This window comes from Chamaea fasciata, unplaced genomic scaffold (assembly GCF_029207755.1).
Source record: "Chamaea fasciata isolate MVZ Bird 193981 ecotype frontalis unplaced genomic scaffold, bChaFas1.0.hap1 SCAF_8, whole genome shotgun sequence".
NCBI lineage: Eukaryota > Metazoa > Chordata > Aves > Passeriformes > Sylviidae > Chamaea > Chamaea fasciata.
Window position 1 is genome coordinate 3,170,057 of NW_027094093.1, and position 16,332 is coordinate 3,186,388.

At 52.0% G+C, this 16,332-nt stretch overlaps 2 protein-coding genes across 2 annotated transcripts; one reads left to right on the forward strand and one right to left on the reverse strand.

The window, feature by feature from the left end:
• Positions 1 to 2,633: 2,633 nt before the first annotated feature.
• Positions 2,634 to 3,181, forward strand: PRLH (prolactin releasing hormone). The gene is made up of 2 exons (XM_066189227.1): positions 2,634 to 2,748; positions 3,012 to 3,181. The coding sequence occupies exons 1-2, from the start codon at positions 2,634 to 2,636 to the stop codon at positions 3,179 to 3,181; spliced, it is 285 nt and encodes a 94-aa protein (XP_066045324.1).
• A 726-nt stretch (positions 3,182 to 3,907) lies between these two features.
• On the reverse strand, positions 3,908 to 10,079 carry RAB17 (RAB17, member RAS oncogene family). Its single transcript, XM_066189228.1, has 6 exons — positions 9,995 to 10,079; positions 6,524 to 6,683; positions 5,433 to 5,584; positions 5,072 to 5,197; positions 4,783 to 4,876; positions 3,908 to 4,403 (listed from the first exon to the last, which is right to left on the reverse strand). The coding sequence occupies exons 2-6, from the start codon at positions 6,678 to 6,680 to the stop codon at positions 4,291 to 4,293; spliced, it is 642 nt and encodes a 213-aa protein (XP_066045325.1). The 5' UTR covers positions 6,681 to 6,683; positions 9,995 to 10,079; the 3' UTR covers positions 3,908 to 4,290.
• Positions 10,080 to 16,332: the final 6,253 nt, after the last annotated feature.

The following is a 16,332-nucleotide window of genomic DNA, read 5'->3' on the forward strand; positions in this document are numbered from 1 at the left end:
TTCTCCAGGTGAACACTCCCAGCTGTCCCAGCCTGGCTCCAGAGCAGAGGGGCTCCAGCCCCTGGAGCATCTCCACGGCCTCTTCTGGACTCGATCCAGCAGCTGCCTGTCCATCTTTAACCATCCTGTGCCCTCCTTGCTTTAAAACTGGCCGGGTGGAGCAGAATCAGCAGCACTGAAGCCAGATGGGGGCAGATGGTGCAGACCAGGACGGCCACACGACTGGTCAGACATTGGCCACCGAGCCACAGGTGTGGTGACTGTGGGTCAGTGGTGGCCAGGGGTGAAGCCAGGTGGGCAAAGGGGATGCTCAGGCTGGTGCTGAGGTGGGGCTGATCCTGAAATTAACGCACTACTCCAACTTGCATGGAAACCCTGAACCCAGCCTGGCAGCTGAAGCCACAAGAAACACGAGCCCGCAGCATCAAGGGATGCCTTTCAATCTGTATCAAATACTAGCAGCAATATTTAGAGAGGCCTGCGGAACCCGGGGTGGGGATTTCCCTGTCTGAAGCCCAAGGTGGGGCAGGTTCTCCTCTCCTCAGCTCTCTCCCTGCCTTTCCTGCACGTCTGTGGCAATCCCCCCGGGTCCCACGCTGCTCCTGTCACCTCTCCCCAGCACTGGCTGTGCTCACTGCATGAGATGGAGCTCTGCCCCAGGGCAAAGCCAGCCCCACATGGGGGTGGCAGACAGAGACCTTCCCCCTGCCCACACCCCACCGGCGTCTTCACAATCCTGCCGACACAGACATGTCCCTGTTTTGGGATGTCTCGAGTCCCACTTTTGTCTGTTTGAGCACCAGCTAACCCTCACGGTGTAGCCCCGAGCTGGCTCCTCCAGGGTCACATCCAGCAGGATAAACATCAGAAATCTTAAAATCCATTTAAAATGGGAGTGGGGGAGCGGGGGTTAGGGATTTGGAGTCCTCATGCCCAGAGAACAAGCCTGTTCCTGGCAGCCCATGTGCCCCAGCACTTTGCCTTCCTCCCATCTCTGTATTTAGTGTTCTGCTTGCCCTAAAGCAGGTTTGGTTTCGTTTGGGGGTTTTTGGTGGGGTTTGTTTTTTGTTTTGTTTTTGTTTTGGTTTTTTTGGTTGTTTGGTTTTGGGTTTTTTGTTTGTTGGTAGGTTTGGTTTTTGTTGTTTTGGGGGGGGGTTTGTTTGTTTGTTTGTTATGGTTTTTCTGATTTTTTTTTTGGAGGGGGATGGGGTTTTTTTCTTTGCATGTTTTGGGGGAGGGTTGGGGGTTTTTTTTTGGTGGGGAGTGGAGAGGAAAGGGTGGTGGCACCAGTGTAAATCCTGCGGTGGAGTTACACTGTTCCCTCCAGCGTTCAGGGCAGCAGCGCTCACCGACCCCGGCAGTGGGCGCCGGGTGGGTGAAGCAGCAGAAAACTTCCCCTTGTCCGAAATAACCCTGCGTCGAGGACGGCGATCAACACATTCCCAAACCATCTCCCTCAGCCAGCCTAAGAGAAGATGCTGGTCCCTTCTGAGTCACGAAAATCCCTGCGCTGATTTGATGAGAGGGGACGGCGGGGAGGCGAGATGCCCCGGCTCGGTCCCCGCCGGGGCTCGCCTCTGACATCAGCACCAAAGCGGCCATAAAAGCAGCGAGCCGAGGGGCTGCGGCTCAGACAGCCTCCACCGGGCTCAGCGGGACGGCAGCCGGGCACTTCTGCTCGCCCCGCCTCGGTAAGTGCAGCCCCGCCGTCGGGAGCGTCGCTTTTCTCTCCCCGGCAGGATGCTCTTGTTGCTGGGTAATTTCCGAGCGCTGCTTTGCCTCCGTCTGTCTGTCCTCGCGTCCGTCCAGCCGGCTGGGGGGGCGGGGGGTGGGTTCCAAAAGTTGGTGGCCGCAGCAAACCTGAGCTCCCGGGAGCTCGGTCTGTCTCCTGCTCAGCGTGTCGCGAACTTTTCCTTCGCGAAAGTCTCAGGAAATGGAGCTGCCGCCCCTGCCCCGCCGTGTCCCGCCTCCCGCAGCTCTCCCGCTTCGGTTCCTGGCTCTGCTCCCTCGTTTTGGGGCTGCAGAGATCCAGCCCATCCTTCAGCCCGCCCTGCACAGCCCTGCTCAGCACCTCAGGGCCGTGGGGGGTGGCACAGGGTGTTCCCAGGCTGTCATTTCAGCAGCCGTGGCCAGGGGTGGGTACCAAGGGTGCTGAGGAGGTCATCATCCATCCATCCACCCCCCCATTCACCCATCCATCCATCCACTCATCCATCCATCCATCCACCCATCCATCCACTCATCCATCCATCCATCCATCCATCCATCCCCCGTTTGTGGCTCTCCAGCCTCAGCTTGGTGCAGCCAGCCCAGCGTTTCCGTTTGAACCCCATCCCCGGGGCTGTGGGGTGCCACAGGTTTCCTGGGGGTCCCAGGGAAGATCAGGCCTGACCTAAAGCACCAGGCTAGGATCAAAACTTACTCTCATGAGGTTTGTGCAGCTCATGTTTGAAGGTGATATTCTCCCTAGAGGTGTCAGCCCCAGCAAAACCCCTGGCTTTCTTCCGACGCTGTCCCCAGCCCCAACACACATCCCAAATCCCAAATCCCTTCTCTCCTGCAGTCACATCGGAGCCTTCAGCAGGGCTTAGGACACTCCACAGCCAAGTCACTGTGGCCTGAAGGTGCTGGGGATGAAGCTGGGGGTCATCTGCCTCCTGTGGCTGCTGCTCGTCTGCCTGACCCTGCCCGCCACCCGCGGCCGCCTCCTCGAGCGCTCCATGGAGATCAGGAGTAAGGAGAACAGGAGTAAGGGACTTTCCCCAGCCAACCCCCTGCCTGCAGCCCCCTCTGCATCCCCGGGCTCAGCTGCACTTGGGGGGTGAGGAGCTGCTGCCACTGTGCAGGAGCACAGGTCTGCTTTGAGACACATCCTTTGCGACAGCTTTTATCCTCTTCATCCCCCTTCCCTGCTCCCCTGGTGTTCGCCATCCCCTCACTCGTGGGCACAGTGCCCCGTCCCCTTCCACGTCCTCCAACCCCCTGACGGATTCTCGGCTTTCCCCTCGCAGACCCGGACATCGACCCCTCGTGGTACACGGGCCGCGGGATCCGGCCAGTGGGGCGGTTCGGGAGGAGACAAGCCCTGGGCGGGGGCACCCGGCCCGGCGGGCCCGAGCAGCCAGGCTGTGCAGCCCCCCACCCGCACCCCCACCCTCCCCGGCAGGAGCTGAACCCCTAAACTGCAGCTGACAATAAAAACCCTTCTCCTCTGTGTCCCAGCCTCTCTGTTCCGAAACGCAGCTTGGCCGGGCGTGGCGGGGCGTGACCCCCAAATCTGCACGGTCGCCGTGGTTTTCTGCCTGCCCTGGCAGTGTGTGCAGCGTTACAGCCCTTCCCTCTCAGGTTTATCCCCTCACACTCCAAGAAACACCCTACAAATAAGCTCGGAGGGATCCCTTTCCCAGGTGTATCCTCTGGGGTCCTACCCATGCCAGGTGCCCCCAACGCCTTCATTTCCATGAGCTGGGGTCAGAAACAGCCACCCCATTTCTGTGGAGCTGGGGTCAGAAACTCCTGGGGAGAACGTGATGCTCTGTCCCCCACACTGCCATACCCCAAAGCCTCAGAGATTATTGCCCTGTGGACAGGGTGAGCGATGCTGCCTCTGCAGAGAGCACGGGTGGTTTTTTCTCCTCTTGCAGCCAGGGTGAGTTCCCACAGTGGAGAGATAATTGTGCAAAGGGGAGGCCCAGCAAGGCACAGGGCACTGTGGCACCACGAGTTGGCCCCATTCTCACTCGGTGACTGCTCCCAAGGATGGGCTGTGACTCCCTGTAATGGGGTGGATGGGGTGAGGAGAGTGCTGGCTCTGGTCCCTGCCTCCTCCAGGCTCCCTGTGGCTCCCTACAGGCTGACAGGCAGGACAGGGAAAAAAACCCCAACACACCTTTAGGGCAATATTCTCTTTATTTGCAGCCTGGATGTAAAACCACTGGGATCTTTGCTTCGGGAGATTAAACCTTCCCTTTTCACATGGAAAGGGAGATGGAGGAGGTGACAGCTGGGGGTGGGGGGATGTCACCAGTCAGGGCTGGCGGCAGTGCTTCTGCCAGGTTGTGCTTTTCTTTGGAAATGGAAGATTGCTGGAAGAAACCCCTGTGCTTTATCTTCCGGCCGAAGATGGTGCTAAAGGGTCGAAGAGGCCCCGTGTGCCCAGGATGGGCTCTGAACTGGCTTTGAGAGGGAGGGTGGTCAGGCTGAGGTGTCCCTGCAGTTCGGAGCCCCCCCTGCTTTGTCACTGCCCCTCATGGAGGTTGGTCCAGCCCTGCTGGGTGCCGTGTCACGTCCTCAGCTCCGGCAGCACCTCGTCCTCGCCCCGCTCGCACTCAGGTCCACGGTGGACCTCCCGTGTGGGGATGGCTTGAGCGCCTTCCCTTTTTCCCTCCTCAGGAGCTCTTGGACTAGGAGGAAACACAAGGCAAATGAGGGCTCGTCTCTCCCGCCAGTGATCGGGAAACAATGGCCACCCCCTCTCCCAACCCAGGGGACCATCCCGCGGTTCCCTGAACGGCTGAGCTGCGGACGCCACTGCAGCTAGATTGCATACCAATGCAAAATAAAATTGTGGCTCTGGGAGAAGGCCTGGAAGCCCTCTGTGACACTGAAGTGTCTTAGGATGGATCTGTCCATCCTTCTGCCTTAAGAAGTGGTGCAGGCTGGGCTGGTTGGGAGGAACATCTCAGTGACAAGTGGGAGCAATGAAGGGGCTGAGCCTTCCAGGGGCTTGTGACCATGGTTGCACCTGCCTCTGCTGTCACCTAGAGCCATCCCATAACTCACCTACAGACATGAAGACATCATTTACTTGATGGTTGGATTTTGCAGACGTCTCGAAGAACAGGAGGCCTTTTGTTTGTGCAAACTCTACCCCCTCCTAAGTGGAAACAAGCAAAATTATTCCCCTGTTTAGTTTCCCTGTGGCTTGTCCGGTTTTATGGTGGATTTCGTGGTGGGTCAATAATTGTACGGGGACTTTGGAGGTGTCTGAAAACCTCTTAAACTCTTGGCTTTCCTTGGATGTATCCCAGTGCTTTCTGTGAGGGGTGATGAGGGAAGCCCAAGCACTCACCTCAGTGGTGACCTCTCGCTCAGCAGCCAGGTCTGTCTTGTTGCCCACCAGAGCAATCACGATTTCATTGGGAAGGAATTTCTTCTCCAGCTCCTCCAGCCACAGCTTTGCTCTGCTGAATGTTTGCTGGAGAGATGTGGACAAAACCACCCAGTGATCTGGCTTTGATTCAACCCCTTTGTCTCAGACCAAGCCGGCTGGGTGGCACCAAAGCAAAAAGGGTGGGGAGGTTTTGATTGCCCCTCTCAGGGAAACAAGTCACCGGCCCTCAAACACATTTAGGGATGAACCACCCTGGGATGGGATTCATGGCAGCAGAAATCACCCCAGGGTGGTGGCATGGTGCTGCCGGGGGCCTTACCTTGTTAGCAATGTCATAAACGAGGAGGGCAGCGTGGGCATCCCGGTAGTACAGGTGACAGACGCTCTGGTACTTCTCCTGGCCTGCTGTGTCCCAGATCTCAAACTTGACAGTGGCCTCGGCCAGGTCGAGTGTCTGTACGAAGAAGGAGCCTGCAGGCAAGATGCAGGAGGTGTGTTCACCTGGAGCAAGAGCAGGGAGCTCAGACCCCCTGCCCTGGGGAAAAACCTATCCTGAAGGTCATTACTGACGTTCTAATACACAGAACCCAGGGGGGACTCCTTGTGATCACTGGCACTGGGCTGACATGGCCCTTCCCGGCAGCAGATTTGTGTGGATGACACCAGCTTTGATGCTGGATAACTCTGAGTTTTGCAGAATAGCCCCCAGGCAGAGAAACAGCTCCACGTGGCTGGTGGGTCAGAGCTGTGAATGGGAATATCCACGGAAAGGGCTCCCACTGGAGGGGAGCCTCCATCCTGTCCTTCAGGGAGCAGATGGCTGCTTGTGGACCAGTCAGGGACAAGGCAGAAGGGCAGAGGAGAAGCTTCTCTTTGCTCTGCTCCACCAGCTGGCTCTTCAATTGCAGGTGGGATCACAGCCTCTGTGCCTGCTGTGCCTTCTTAAGGCAAAACCCAAATGCATCCCATAAAATGAATAAAGTCTAGGAGCTGTAGGATCTAGGCAGGGGGAATTGAAATTAGGTGATCTCTAATGCAAACCATTCTCAGAGACCCTCCTGGGGCACCTGAAGAGCTGGGAAGGCAGCACAGCATGCAAAGAGCAGATGGGCTGCACAGTTTACTCATTTTGCTGCTCACCTGCCTCTAAAAAGCAGCACGAAGCTGGACTTGTGTGATACGAATGTGGCTGAGCTTGTGGCCTGGTGCTGATGAAATGGGCTGCAGAGATGTGAAGGGGGAGGTTCTGGCTTTTGGGCAAACCTGCACCACGTTCCAAAGTGGGTCTGTGCTACTGCAAGGTGGACCGAGCAGCTCTCCTGCATCCCACCCCGCTGCAGGGAACTGCATCAAGCCTGGTCTCCTGTCTAGAGCCATGGAGCAGTTGGAGCCACTCACTCACTCACTCACATCCCACGGTTGGCAGCAGGTCCCTGAAGTCATTTCTCATGTATCTGTAGGCCAGGCTTGACTTGCCCACGGACATGCTGCCCAGCAGGACCACCTTGTACATGTAGGAGGGACGAGGCCCCTCCGGGGAGGTGTCCGATGCCACTGTCTGTGCCATGTCCTGCAAGGAAAACAACTCTGTTCAATGGACTTCTGCAAGTGATCCCAGGATCAGCTGAGCCTCCTGCAGCAGCTCCTGACTGGCAGCTGGGCAGGTGGGGCTTAACTCAAAAATAAGCTGGAATAAAATCAAAACCGTTAATGTCGTAAGTTGCGAATTTAATGCATCAAAGCATCTGCCACTGTCAGTTATGACCAGGAGGTGGAGATGTTTAGGAAGAAACTTGACGCCAGAAGCCTCCTTGGATGTAGGCCAGGAGATTGGTGCATCTCCTTTAGCAGAAGGAGCTGGAGGAATTTCCTGGCAGAGGGAAATTCCTTCTGGCTGTGCCTTGCTCTACAGGACACCTCCTTCCCCAGAGTCCTGGGGAAGAGCTTATGCTGTGCCCCACATTTATCCTGGTTTTAGAAGTTACATCAGGAGAACCTCAGGAGTGAAAGGCCCTGACCCCAGCAGCTCTGAGGAGCAGCAGCACACAAAGCAGGTGGCAAAAGCCACCCTGGGCAAAGACCTCCAGAAAAACCAAGCCCCTGGAGTGCCACCCCTATGTCACCCCAGGGTGCGACTGCACCGCCCCTCTGTGCCCGGGGATGGCAGGGAAACACAGACCCAGTAACAGTGAGTGCCTCAAACCTGACTCGAAGAGAGATGCTGCAGAGCCTTGGCTGTACCCTGGTGGCTGGGAGCCCTCCCGGGTGACACGTGTGTCCCCTCCTCCCAGCCCCGAGGCAAGGAAGTGCCACTGCCCCGCTGGTGGTGGGACCTGCTGGTGCAGGGCAGCAAATAACGCTTAGCCCTGCTTTGCCCTGATTCCTCCTCGCAGAGCTCCTCCTCCAAAAACACTCAGCTCATGTGGACAGTTATAAAGCAGAGAGGAAAGTTCACGGGGTGTTGGACTGAGCAGGATGCCAGGGTGAGCTCTGCTGGCGTGGGGGACTTCCCTCCACGTGGAAGAAAGCCCTGGTGAGGCAGACAGCAGGAATCTGCGAGACTTACAAGGAAGAATTGGTGCGATTTCTACCTGGGCCTCAGGAATTTGGCCGTGGAACACTGCTGGAGAGCAAGAAGTACTTTTACAAAGACACCTACAGCAGCACCAGCAATGCAGCTCCCTGCTCTCTGCAGTTCCCTTCCCTGACAAAAGCCCCTTGTTCCTGTGAGTGGCTCATCCCACGTGTCTCCTTTATATTGCCTGTCCTCCCTCTGCAATCTGGCAGGCTCCAGACCTTTAATTCTTCATTAAGGCTGTCGTTAGGAGCATTCCTCGGCTGAACCCAGGTCCGTGTCTTTAGATCCAAGTAGTTTTTTCCTGCTGGGTGAGACGGGCTTTAATCCCCTTTAAAAAAACACAGGTAACATCATCTCCCCCGTCCCATGCAGCCTGATATGAAGAGCAGGATCACAGTTTGTGCAGAACAGCTAGTTAGTCATATCTTTAAAGCAGGAAAAAGACAAGCACCGTGTCACAGCATAAATGTGCTCCTCAGAGTATTGATTACATACATTTGCCTCTTTGTAGGCTGGAAACAAGACTGCCATCCATTCTGGGCAATTACTGCCAGTGATAAGCCATAAAACTCTCTAAGGAAACAGGAAGCTGCTTGAAAACTACCTGAGGTTGTCTACATCAAACACAGTTTCTCATCATTTCCCTCTGCTGCTCTCTGTTCAACCTTACAAAGATGGGTTGATGCTGGAACCAAACTCACCTGAGATTTACAACGCAATGAGTTTTGCCAAAGCTCACTTGAAACAATTACCCCCCGTGTTAAGAGGCACACGGGGAGTCTCCCTTCCCACGTGAGGAGGATGGCAAGGAAGCAAAACAAGTGGCTTTGTTCTGATTTAATGGAAAACAGGATTTAAGGGGAAACGGTGGGGGCTTAATCCTCTTTTTTCGTTGGAAAAGGAGAGTACAGAGTAAAACCCTGCGCTTGCTGGATAAGGGACTGTGGGAAAAGCATCCAGATATCTACTGTCATCAATCTGGAGAGCAGCCTGGGCAACAGCTGAGGTGGTGCAGGTCCTCTCCTTGTGCCAAGAGGCCATGCTGAGGGGCAGGGAAGGCTCAACCTGCTCAGATCCAGTGTAGGCAGAGAAAATAAAACAATTTGTCTTCAATCAGCTGTAAAAACCCTGCTGCAGGATTTAGTCTCTCTTTTGTGGCAGCTGTCTCTAGCAGCAGATATTAGAGGCAGGCTTGCTTGATCCTACAGCTGTCTTGGAGGTGAGTTCCCAAACAGCCAGAACACAAATTGTTTCTCACTTCCTAACAGGGGATTAAACATTGCTGCACCCAGGAAATTGTGTTCAGCATCTTTAATCTGGGCTGGAGGGCTCCTGGTGTATTTATGGTCAGGGGATAAGCTTTTTATTTCCAAAGGGAAGCAGTAAAAAAAGAAAAGCCATACAGACCTTTGGGGATGAAGTCACTGAGAAGTCTTATTTAAAACCGTATCTAGCTTCCTGGCAAATTAATGTTGTTTAAGTGTAATGATGTCTAACCGGTGTCTGAGCTTCTCTGGGTCCTAATACCATTAATGCCATTTTCTGAGTACCTTCAGGGATCCAAGAGTGAACCAGAATAAAAATTACTAAGCACCTCAGAAAAATTACAGGATTTCAATACTTAACTGTGTAAGTCTGCAGCATTTAACCCTGCAGGTTTTGGACATGATATTTCAGGTTCTTTCAGATTTAGATACTTAACTTGCCCCCGCTCCCAAGATTGTTGCCATGCACCTACCTCCCCAGAAAACTCCTGGCATCTGGCTCAAAGCTTTCCTCTGCTTTTGGGAGCCTCCTGCTACCTGCTTTAAACTCTAGCTTAGTTAAGAGAGTGGCCACTCAGAAAGTTCACTTAAGCCAGGGTTACCAGGGGATAAAAAATCCCAACTGCAAAGGCATAATGTGTAAATATTAGATTTACACAATGATGATTTCTCAGAACAAGCAGCTCCCCTCGAAGCGAAGAGGAAGGGAAGGAGGATCATTAAACACGCAGGGAAGTAAGGCAGCAATAAACGGGACTGCCCTGGGCTGTGGGAGAGACCGAGAGCTCTGCTGAGACCTTCCTAACAGCTCTGGGAGGATGGGGGTAGGGCAGAGGGCTTCCCAAAACCTCTTCTCTTGGGCAGGGACTCACTGAGGACCGTGCCACCCTTCGTGCCCCCTTCGTGCCGTGGATGTGAGGCTGCTCCGTGAGGATGAGAGCATTTCCTGGAGCTTGCCTGGGAAAGGCACCTTGGAGAGGGCGGGTCGGGGTTGGGGACTCGCCCGGTGGGGAATTCCTGAGCGGAGGATGCCTTTACCTTCCCGAAGCCTTGCTGTCCTGCCGGGTCCAAGTGCGTGTGTCAGGGGTGGCAGGATGACGGCCCCATCCGTGCGTTCGAGCCTCTCCGTGCCGGGAGCAGCTCAAAGCGAAAGCGGCGGCTCCGGGAGCGGTGTCAAAGGTGAGAGAGGCAGCCCGAGATCGGTGAACCTTAGACCTGACACCGGGTCTAAGGTCTGGCAGCCAGGCAAGACGGAGCGAGGCTGTTGTCACAGTGGCCATGCCCCCGGCACCGCTCCATCCATCCCTCCCTCCCTCCCTCCCTGCTTCCCCACGTTGGGGTTTGGCGGTGGGTGGGTGGGTGGATGGATGCATGGGAGGACAGACAGATGCATGAATGGCTGGGCGGGCCTTTCCCCATGTCTTGGGATCCCAGAGCAGCCCAGCTACCAAGGAAATGGGGGTAAAACCCCCTCGGACCCCCCAAGGTTTGAGGATTAGGGAGGGCTGGGTGCAGCCGGAGTCATGGCATATTCGGGATCTGTCCTCTCCGGATTTTTATAACATGGCAATTTCTGCTGGCAAATATTACACCTGGCTTTGGTCTTGTGCCAGGTACAGGCTCAGATATCCTGGGCTTGGGATTGTAGAGGGGATTTGTTTTGTGGGAGACTACGCACCCACTTGTTTGGCAAAATCCTTCAGCTGCGAAACAGCAGCTCCTGAGTTTGGGAGGTACAAAGTGAGCAAAACCTGAGCATTTTTCTGCCTGTTAATTAAGGTAATAGCTGGTTAGTCCAGGCAGCTGGGGCTCAGTGTTTTGTAAAATGCTGCTCTTGTTTAATATCTTGAGAGAGAAATCACAGCGTGTTATATTGCATTGGGATAATGGGTCTGGAGTGAGAATGGGAAGATCTGATAATTAAACATCTGAATGATGACAATTCTGTGTTTCTGTCACAGCCAATGTCTTTCCCTCAAGTAAGATATCTGGAATTGAAACAGACTTGACAAAATGTAGCCCTAATGGTTATGGGGAACAGGGTGAAAAGCAGAGGTCCTACAAGAAAGCTTAAAAACAATATTGTCCTTCTCTTGTGTGTGTCTTGTGACTTCCAAGGCCTAAGCACTGCAGTTCAATTACCTCCCATTTCAGTGATGACAAGCCATGTACAATTTACCTTCCCCAGGTCCTTTCCATCAGCTCTGCAGAGGCCAGAGCTGTATTTGGGGATCCTTTGAACAGAGTTCCTAACAACCCTATGAATATATATAGTTTTTTCCAGCTGAGAAGCAGTTTAATGTGCTCCCATCCCTTTCTTATAACTTGTTCCCCAAAGGAGCTGCCTTAAATCCTTTTTTTTTTTTTTTTCCCCTTAGGGTTTTGGATTAATCAGTTCTTCAGTGTGAGTCTCTGTGACCCTGTGCACGGTTGCACTGATGCAGCAAGGGGGTAGGAAGATGTTTCAGGGTTTTGGAAGGGCTGAGTGTGGATACCTTGGGCTGGGGTTGCTGCAGCAGGAATCCTTGCCCACAGCAATGATTTTAGCCACTGGTTTGGACCGACAGGCTCTGGTAGCGTCATACACCTAAACGAAGCATCTGATTTTTAGTAGAAAAAAAGGCTGGGAGGCTTTGAAGCCTTATGAAAGGATGGCTTTGTCACCGCTAAGAGAAACTTCATTCCCAGTTTGTGCTGCTCTGTTATTTTCGTACCAATCTCCTCTGCCCGAGCAGACGTCACGTCTCAGAGGTGACTGACTGACTCACTGTGCTTGTGCAGTGAAGGGCTTTTATAAAAGAAGGTGGTGGGGATGAGGTGCACAAACAAAGTGCCATGGCCTGGGTTGTGTAACTGCCCTGGAGGCCTCCAGAGCCCAGGGAAGGGTGTCCCTTGTGTGGGCTGGGACAGCCTTCCCTGGAAGGCTCTTCTGCAGCTTCTGGTGAGCCAGACCCCACTAGAGGGCACAGCTCATCTACCATTTAACACAGTGAGGATGCTGCTGCTCAGTCTCATTTCTGAACTGGACAGCCAAACAGACACCAGCCCATGCGAGATGGACTGAGGTCTCCTGCCAGAAGTGTGGATGGACAGCCAAGTTTCTCTTGTTCTTTGTTCTCCAAACAACTGGAATGGGAACATCTCTGATAAGCACTGTTGCAGTGCCAGGGACCCAGAGGTTTTTCCCATGTATCTCTGTCTCCTTGCCTGCTTCTTGTGAGGGAAAATATCCAGGATTCTGAGGATCAGACCTCCTCCAGTGGTGAGTGGTTTGCAAATGGAGACTGTGGCTGCATTGGTACTCAATGGGTAGAGCACCTAGAGCGTCCTGCACACACCTAGGGTTGCACTTTGCTGTGCTTGGTGCAGTGAAAGGTTCCTCACTTGAGATGAATTTTACCGGTAAAAACTGGGCATGGGTTGTTTATCCGAGGTTTAGGGACTGCATTTCACTTTACAGTCGCCCTGATGTAATTACGTCACGAGAATTCAGAGAATGGGTCTGGCCACAGGAGCAGTGTGGATCAAATATACCTGGAGCCCCCTTGTAGACCTTTCCCTACTGCTCCACTTCAGCCTTTTAATTTGATTTTTAACTGTGAAGGAAAGGCTGACATGTCAGTGGTGCACAAGAATTCCAGAGGATGTCAAAATAAAACTTCTAGGCTAAGCACGCAAGAATAATTCCAATAATCTTGTATTTCTGGCTCTGCCTGCTGCATAACTTTGAGCAGGATGCCTCCCCTTCCTTCTTTCTCTGAGTTAAAGGAGGCACAAGCACAGAGATCTTTGTAGGGCAGGTCAGAAACTCCTGGAGGGTTCTTTTTCAGTGATTGTGTCGCACTTGGTTCTCCCTGACTGTGACTGCTGTGAGGAAGCATCAATATGGGCACTGTAAATACTCCCTTGCTTAAGGAAGAGTGGTTGTGTGGGAAAGGCAGCAGAGTCTGGCAATGAAGGCACAACCCTGAGCTGAAAACAGAGACTGAAACCTCAGGTTTCCCACCTGTTTGCTGTCTGCCAGTGGGAAGATTTCTTTTTTCTCCCCTGACTTGTTTCTCCCCCTCTCCTTTGGCTCATCCACATGGATTCCATGTGGTCCCTGGTGTGCCCTGTGCAGGCAGCCCAGCTCAGGAGGTCTGATCACTATCAAGGCTCCTACACTGTTGAAATGATGCTTAGACTTTGTATTGCTCTGAAATTATGCTCATCCCCAGCATTTCTGGTCCTCTGAGGTCCCTGAATACCACGAAATTGTTCCTGATGGGTCACTTTGTATCCAAAACACTCTTATTTTTTCAAGAACAAACACCTGAAACTGTGGTCAGCAAAAGAAATTCAAAATAATTGATCCATCCAGAGGTCACAACAAATGATGTTCTCAAAACTGTTTGCTGCATCTGTGCTGTTAAATTTGCCATCCCTTGTTTGCATGCTGGTTTTTCATACAAAACATGGCTAAGGAGTTAAATCACAGAATGGAAATGCTTGAAGTGTCCTGCTCTTTGCTGTTTCTCCTCTTCAGTGTGTGATGAAGTAATGAAAACCCAGGGTGTTCCACTGGTGATCACACAGGCAAGGTTTCTTACCACTGTCATGGAGCATTAAAAAATCATTTTGTTTTGAGAGGAGCAAGGGTTGTGCCTTTGCTAATGAAAAAAAAATAAAAAAGATTGAGGTCCTCACTGTTACAGTGAAAAAAAGTTAGGACATACTTTAAGGATTGGTGGAGTTGTAATGGTGAACAGATCATTTACACCGTGGCTCAAAACTGCGAGCCTGCCCTGAACTGCTTCAGGCCTCTAAAATGCTTGTCTTCCTGTATTAATTATTAACGTTGCTAAAACACTCCAGAGATTGGCCTGGAAACATTAAACAAGCTTAATATTAATAGCTCCCAGATGATAAGTGATGGTGAACATTAGCATGTGTTAAAGACCGAGGAGGGAAAGTAACTACTGACTACAATAAACATTTGAAGTCTGGTGGCATTTAATTACAAAAGGAATACAAGTGTGAACCACAAGAAAGGCTTTCCCACAGCATAAGAGACAGGTGAGATTGTTTTTGCCTCTGAAATTACACTTGACAGGTCACAATAAATAGCCCTGAGGTATATGCCGAGGTTCTTGCCATATGTCTAATAAGTAAAGTGCAGCTCGGGTAAAAAGTAAATGTATGTGGCTTGCTCGAGGAAAGATGTCTGCATTGAACAGTTTGCTTATCTCAAACTTCACGTTCTCTTTTCTCAGTGGATCTTGCCCAGGAGGATCCCCCTCCACGAGTCCAGCCTACCTTGCCAGGAGAGCTGCCACGCAGAGACCTTTGGCTCTTGACTTCAAAGGAAAAGCCGGCTCCCCGAGGGCCATGGAAATGGAGGAAATGGTTCTGTGAAACAAAAGACATCGTTATCTAACAAGGTGCAGGTTTGGCAGCATTTTACATGATTAAAGTATTTAAGCACTCTCTTCCATGTGCAGGGTCTGGTGTCTACCCTGAGCTCCGCGTGCTGCTTTTTAGCCAGTGGGGATAGCACGTTTGGGGTGGACCTTGACCTCTGAGGAAAGCTTGGCTTCAGCTTTTAGTGTGGGACTGGCAGAGCAGTCACCCATGTTCCCTTAGGAAACCAGGCTAACAATGGCTGTAGGTGGGACCTTTCCAAGCAAAGGGCTAGAGAGGAGCTCCCTGACAGCCAAAAGTTGCTCAATAATCTCCCCCAGAAGCATTTCATCTCTCTGTGTTTACAAGGCAGTTGTATCCAATGCAACTGAAAATGGTTTGCCTGTGCATGGAAAGAGAAGTATTTAAGCAATGCTGTCTAGCACAGACTTGAAAAGCTCATGTGGGTGTGAAAATGAGCTTAGTTTCCCTGAAGTCCCCACCCAGCTTTGGGGGTGCCTAGCCCAGAAAACTTGACAGGGCATTTTATGACAAGTTTTGCCTCTCCATGGCAGCCAGGCCTGTGGCCATAGCACAGTTTTGCCTTTTCAGGTCACGTCTAAATGTTTGGCTGGCTTTCAGTTGGTTTTGAGTCTCAGGCACTGGGTGTTGCAGGGGCATGGTCTGTTATAGGCACAAAAATAGAAATTATTTCATCAGTTTGAGCCTGAGTAACCTCGTTTAAGGCCAGATGTTGCTGGAAGAGTTGTAAAGCAGTCATCTTGGGCAGAGGTGAAATGAGTCATCTGCTGCCAATAAACTTGGAAGGAACAGAGATGCCTCGGGGGTGGGGGGACACCATTATCTGCTGTTACCTCGAGCAACTCCTTTTCTAATTGAAAAAGGTATTAAAAATTATTTTGGGATTTTTTAATTAGTTGAGTTGAACCACTAATGCACTCCGGATGTTTCGGAACTTTTACCTAGTAACTTCCCCAAAAGAGGCCAGGCAGAGAAGTGTCCTTCCTGCCTCTCCCCTCTGGCACCACAGCTCCAAGGTCAGAGAGGATGAAAACCTCTGCAGAAACCGAAGTTGAGCAACAAAGGCGGTGCCTGTCATGCCCTGCGGAGGTGACTCCTTCTGACAGTGCCCAGACATCCATGGCTTAAGGCTGGAAACCATGTAATATACTGAGCAGCTGTCCTTAGAGAAAGGCACAGATAGGAAAGGCAGAAGACAAGAGGAAGGAAAAGCAGAGACTCGGTGGCAAAGGCCATTCTACTCCCGTGTCTGGCACTTTTTCCAGCATGATCCTTGACAAGTTGTTCAGCTGGCTGTGGAAATTGGTAGTTTCTAGATGCAAAATATTTTGCTTTCTGTCCAGTTCGGCGTATTCCATGATTTATCTACCTATTGCTTTATTTATTTACTGTTTTTACAGCAGCTGAAACCAAAGGGTTCTGTAGGAAGTCATTGTCTTTGGAGGGGGGAAATATCATTCTTCTAATTGTTGCTGCAATGGGAGGGAAAACTAAACACCGGAGACTTTGACAACGCTTGCCTGACTGTTTTGACTCTTTGTTGATGGAGAAGAGAGGAGTTGATTCCTTCACATTCCTACAGGGAAGGATCAGATGGGTTTTAGTGCTGTAATAATTAATGCTGAGGAAAAGCTCACAGGAAAATGGCAGAGCACAGTACCTGCTGCAGGGCTGGGATGGGTGGACTGGGTTGGGATTCCCAGCGAGGCAGAGGGCAGGGAGACCATGCTGGGCAGGTGAGTCAGCCCCATACGCCATTCATCAGTCACTCTGCATGGAAAACCAGGAATGCTATGGATGCCAGAAAAATGTGTTACGATTTAAAATCAGATGCGCCAGCTCTATCACACTGTATCATCTCAGATGTTTTGTCTCAGTTTCCTCTAATGTTTTGTTACCAGTATCATCTTTCACTTCCCAGTTTAGGCAAAGTCCTTCATTTCAGGAAACTATAA

Coding starts and splice junctions, on each gene's coding strand:
- PRLH (XM_066189227.1), top strand. CDS start 2,634: ATGAAGCTGGGGGTCATCTGCCTCCTGTGGCTGCTGCTCGTCTGCCTG. Junction 2,749..3,011: donor CAGGAGTAAGGAGAACAGGA/GTAAGGGACTTT, acceptor TTCCCCTCGCAG/ACCCGGACATCGACCCCTCG.
- RAB17 (XM_066189228.1), bottom strand. CDS start 6,680: ATGGCACAGACAGTGGCATCGGACACCTCCCCGGAGGGGCCTCGTCCC. Junction 5,585..6,523: donor CCTGCTGCCAACCGTGGGAT/GTGAGTGAGTGA, acceptor TCTTGCCTGCAG/GCTCCTTCTTCGTACAGACA. Junction 5,198..5,432: donor TTTATGACATTGCTAACAAG/GTAAGGCCCCCG, acceptor ACATCTCTCCAG/CAAACATTCAGCAGAGCAAA.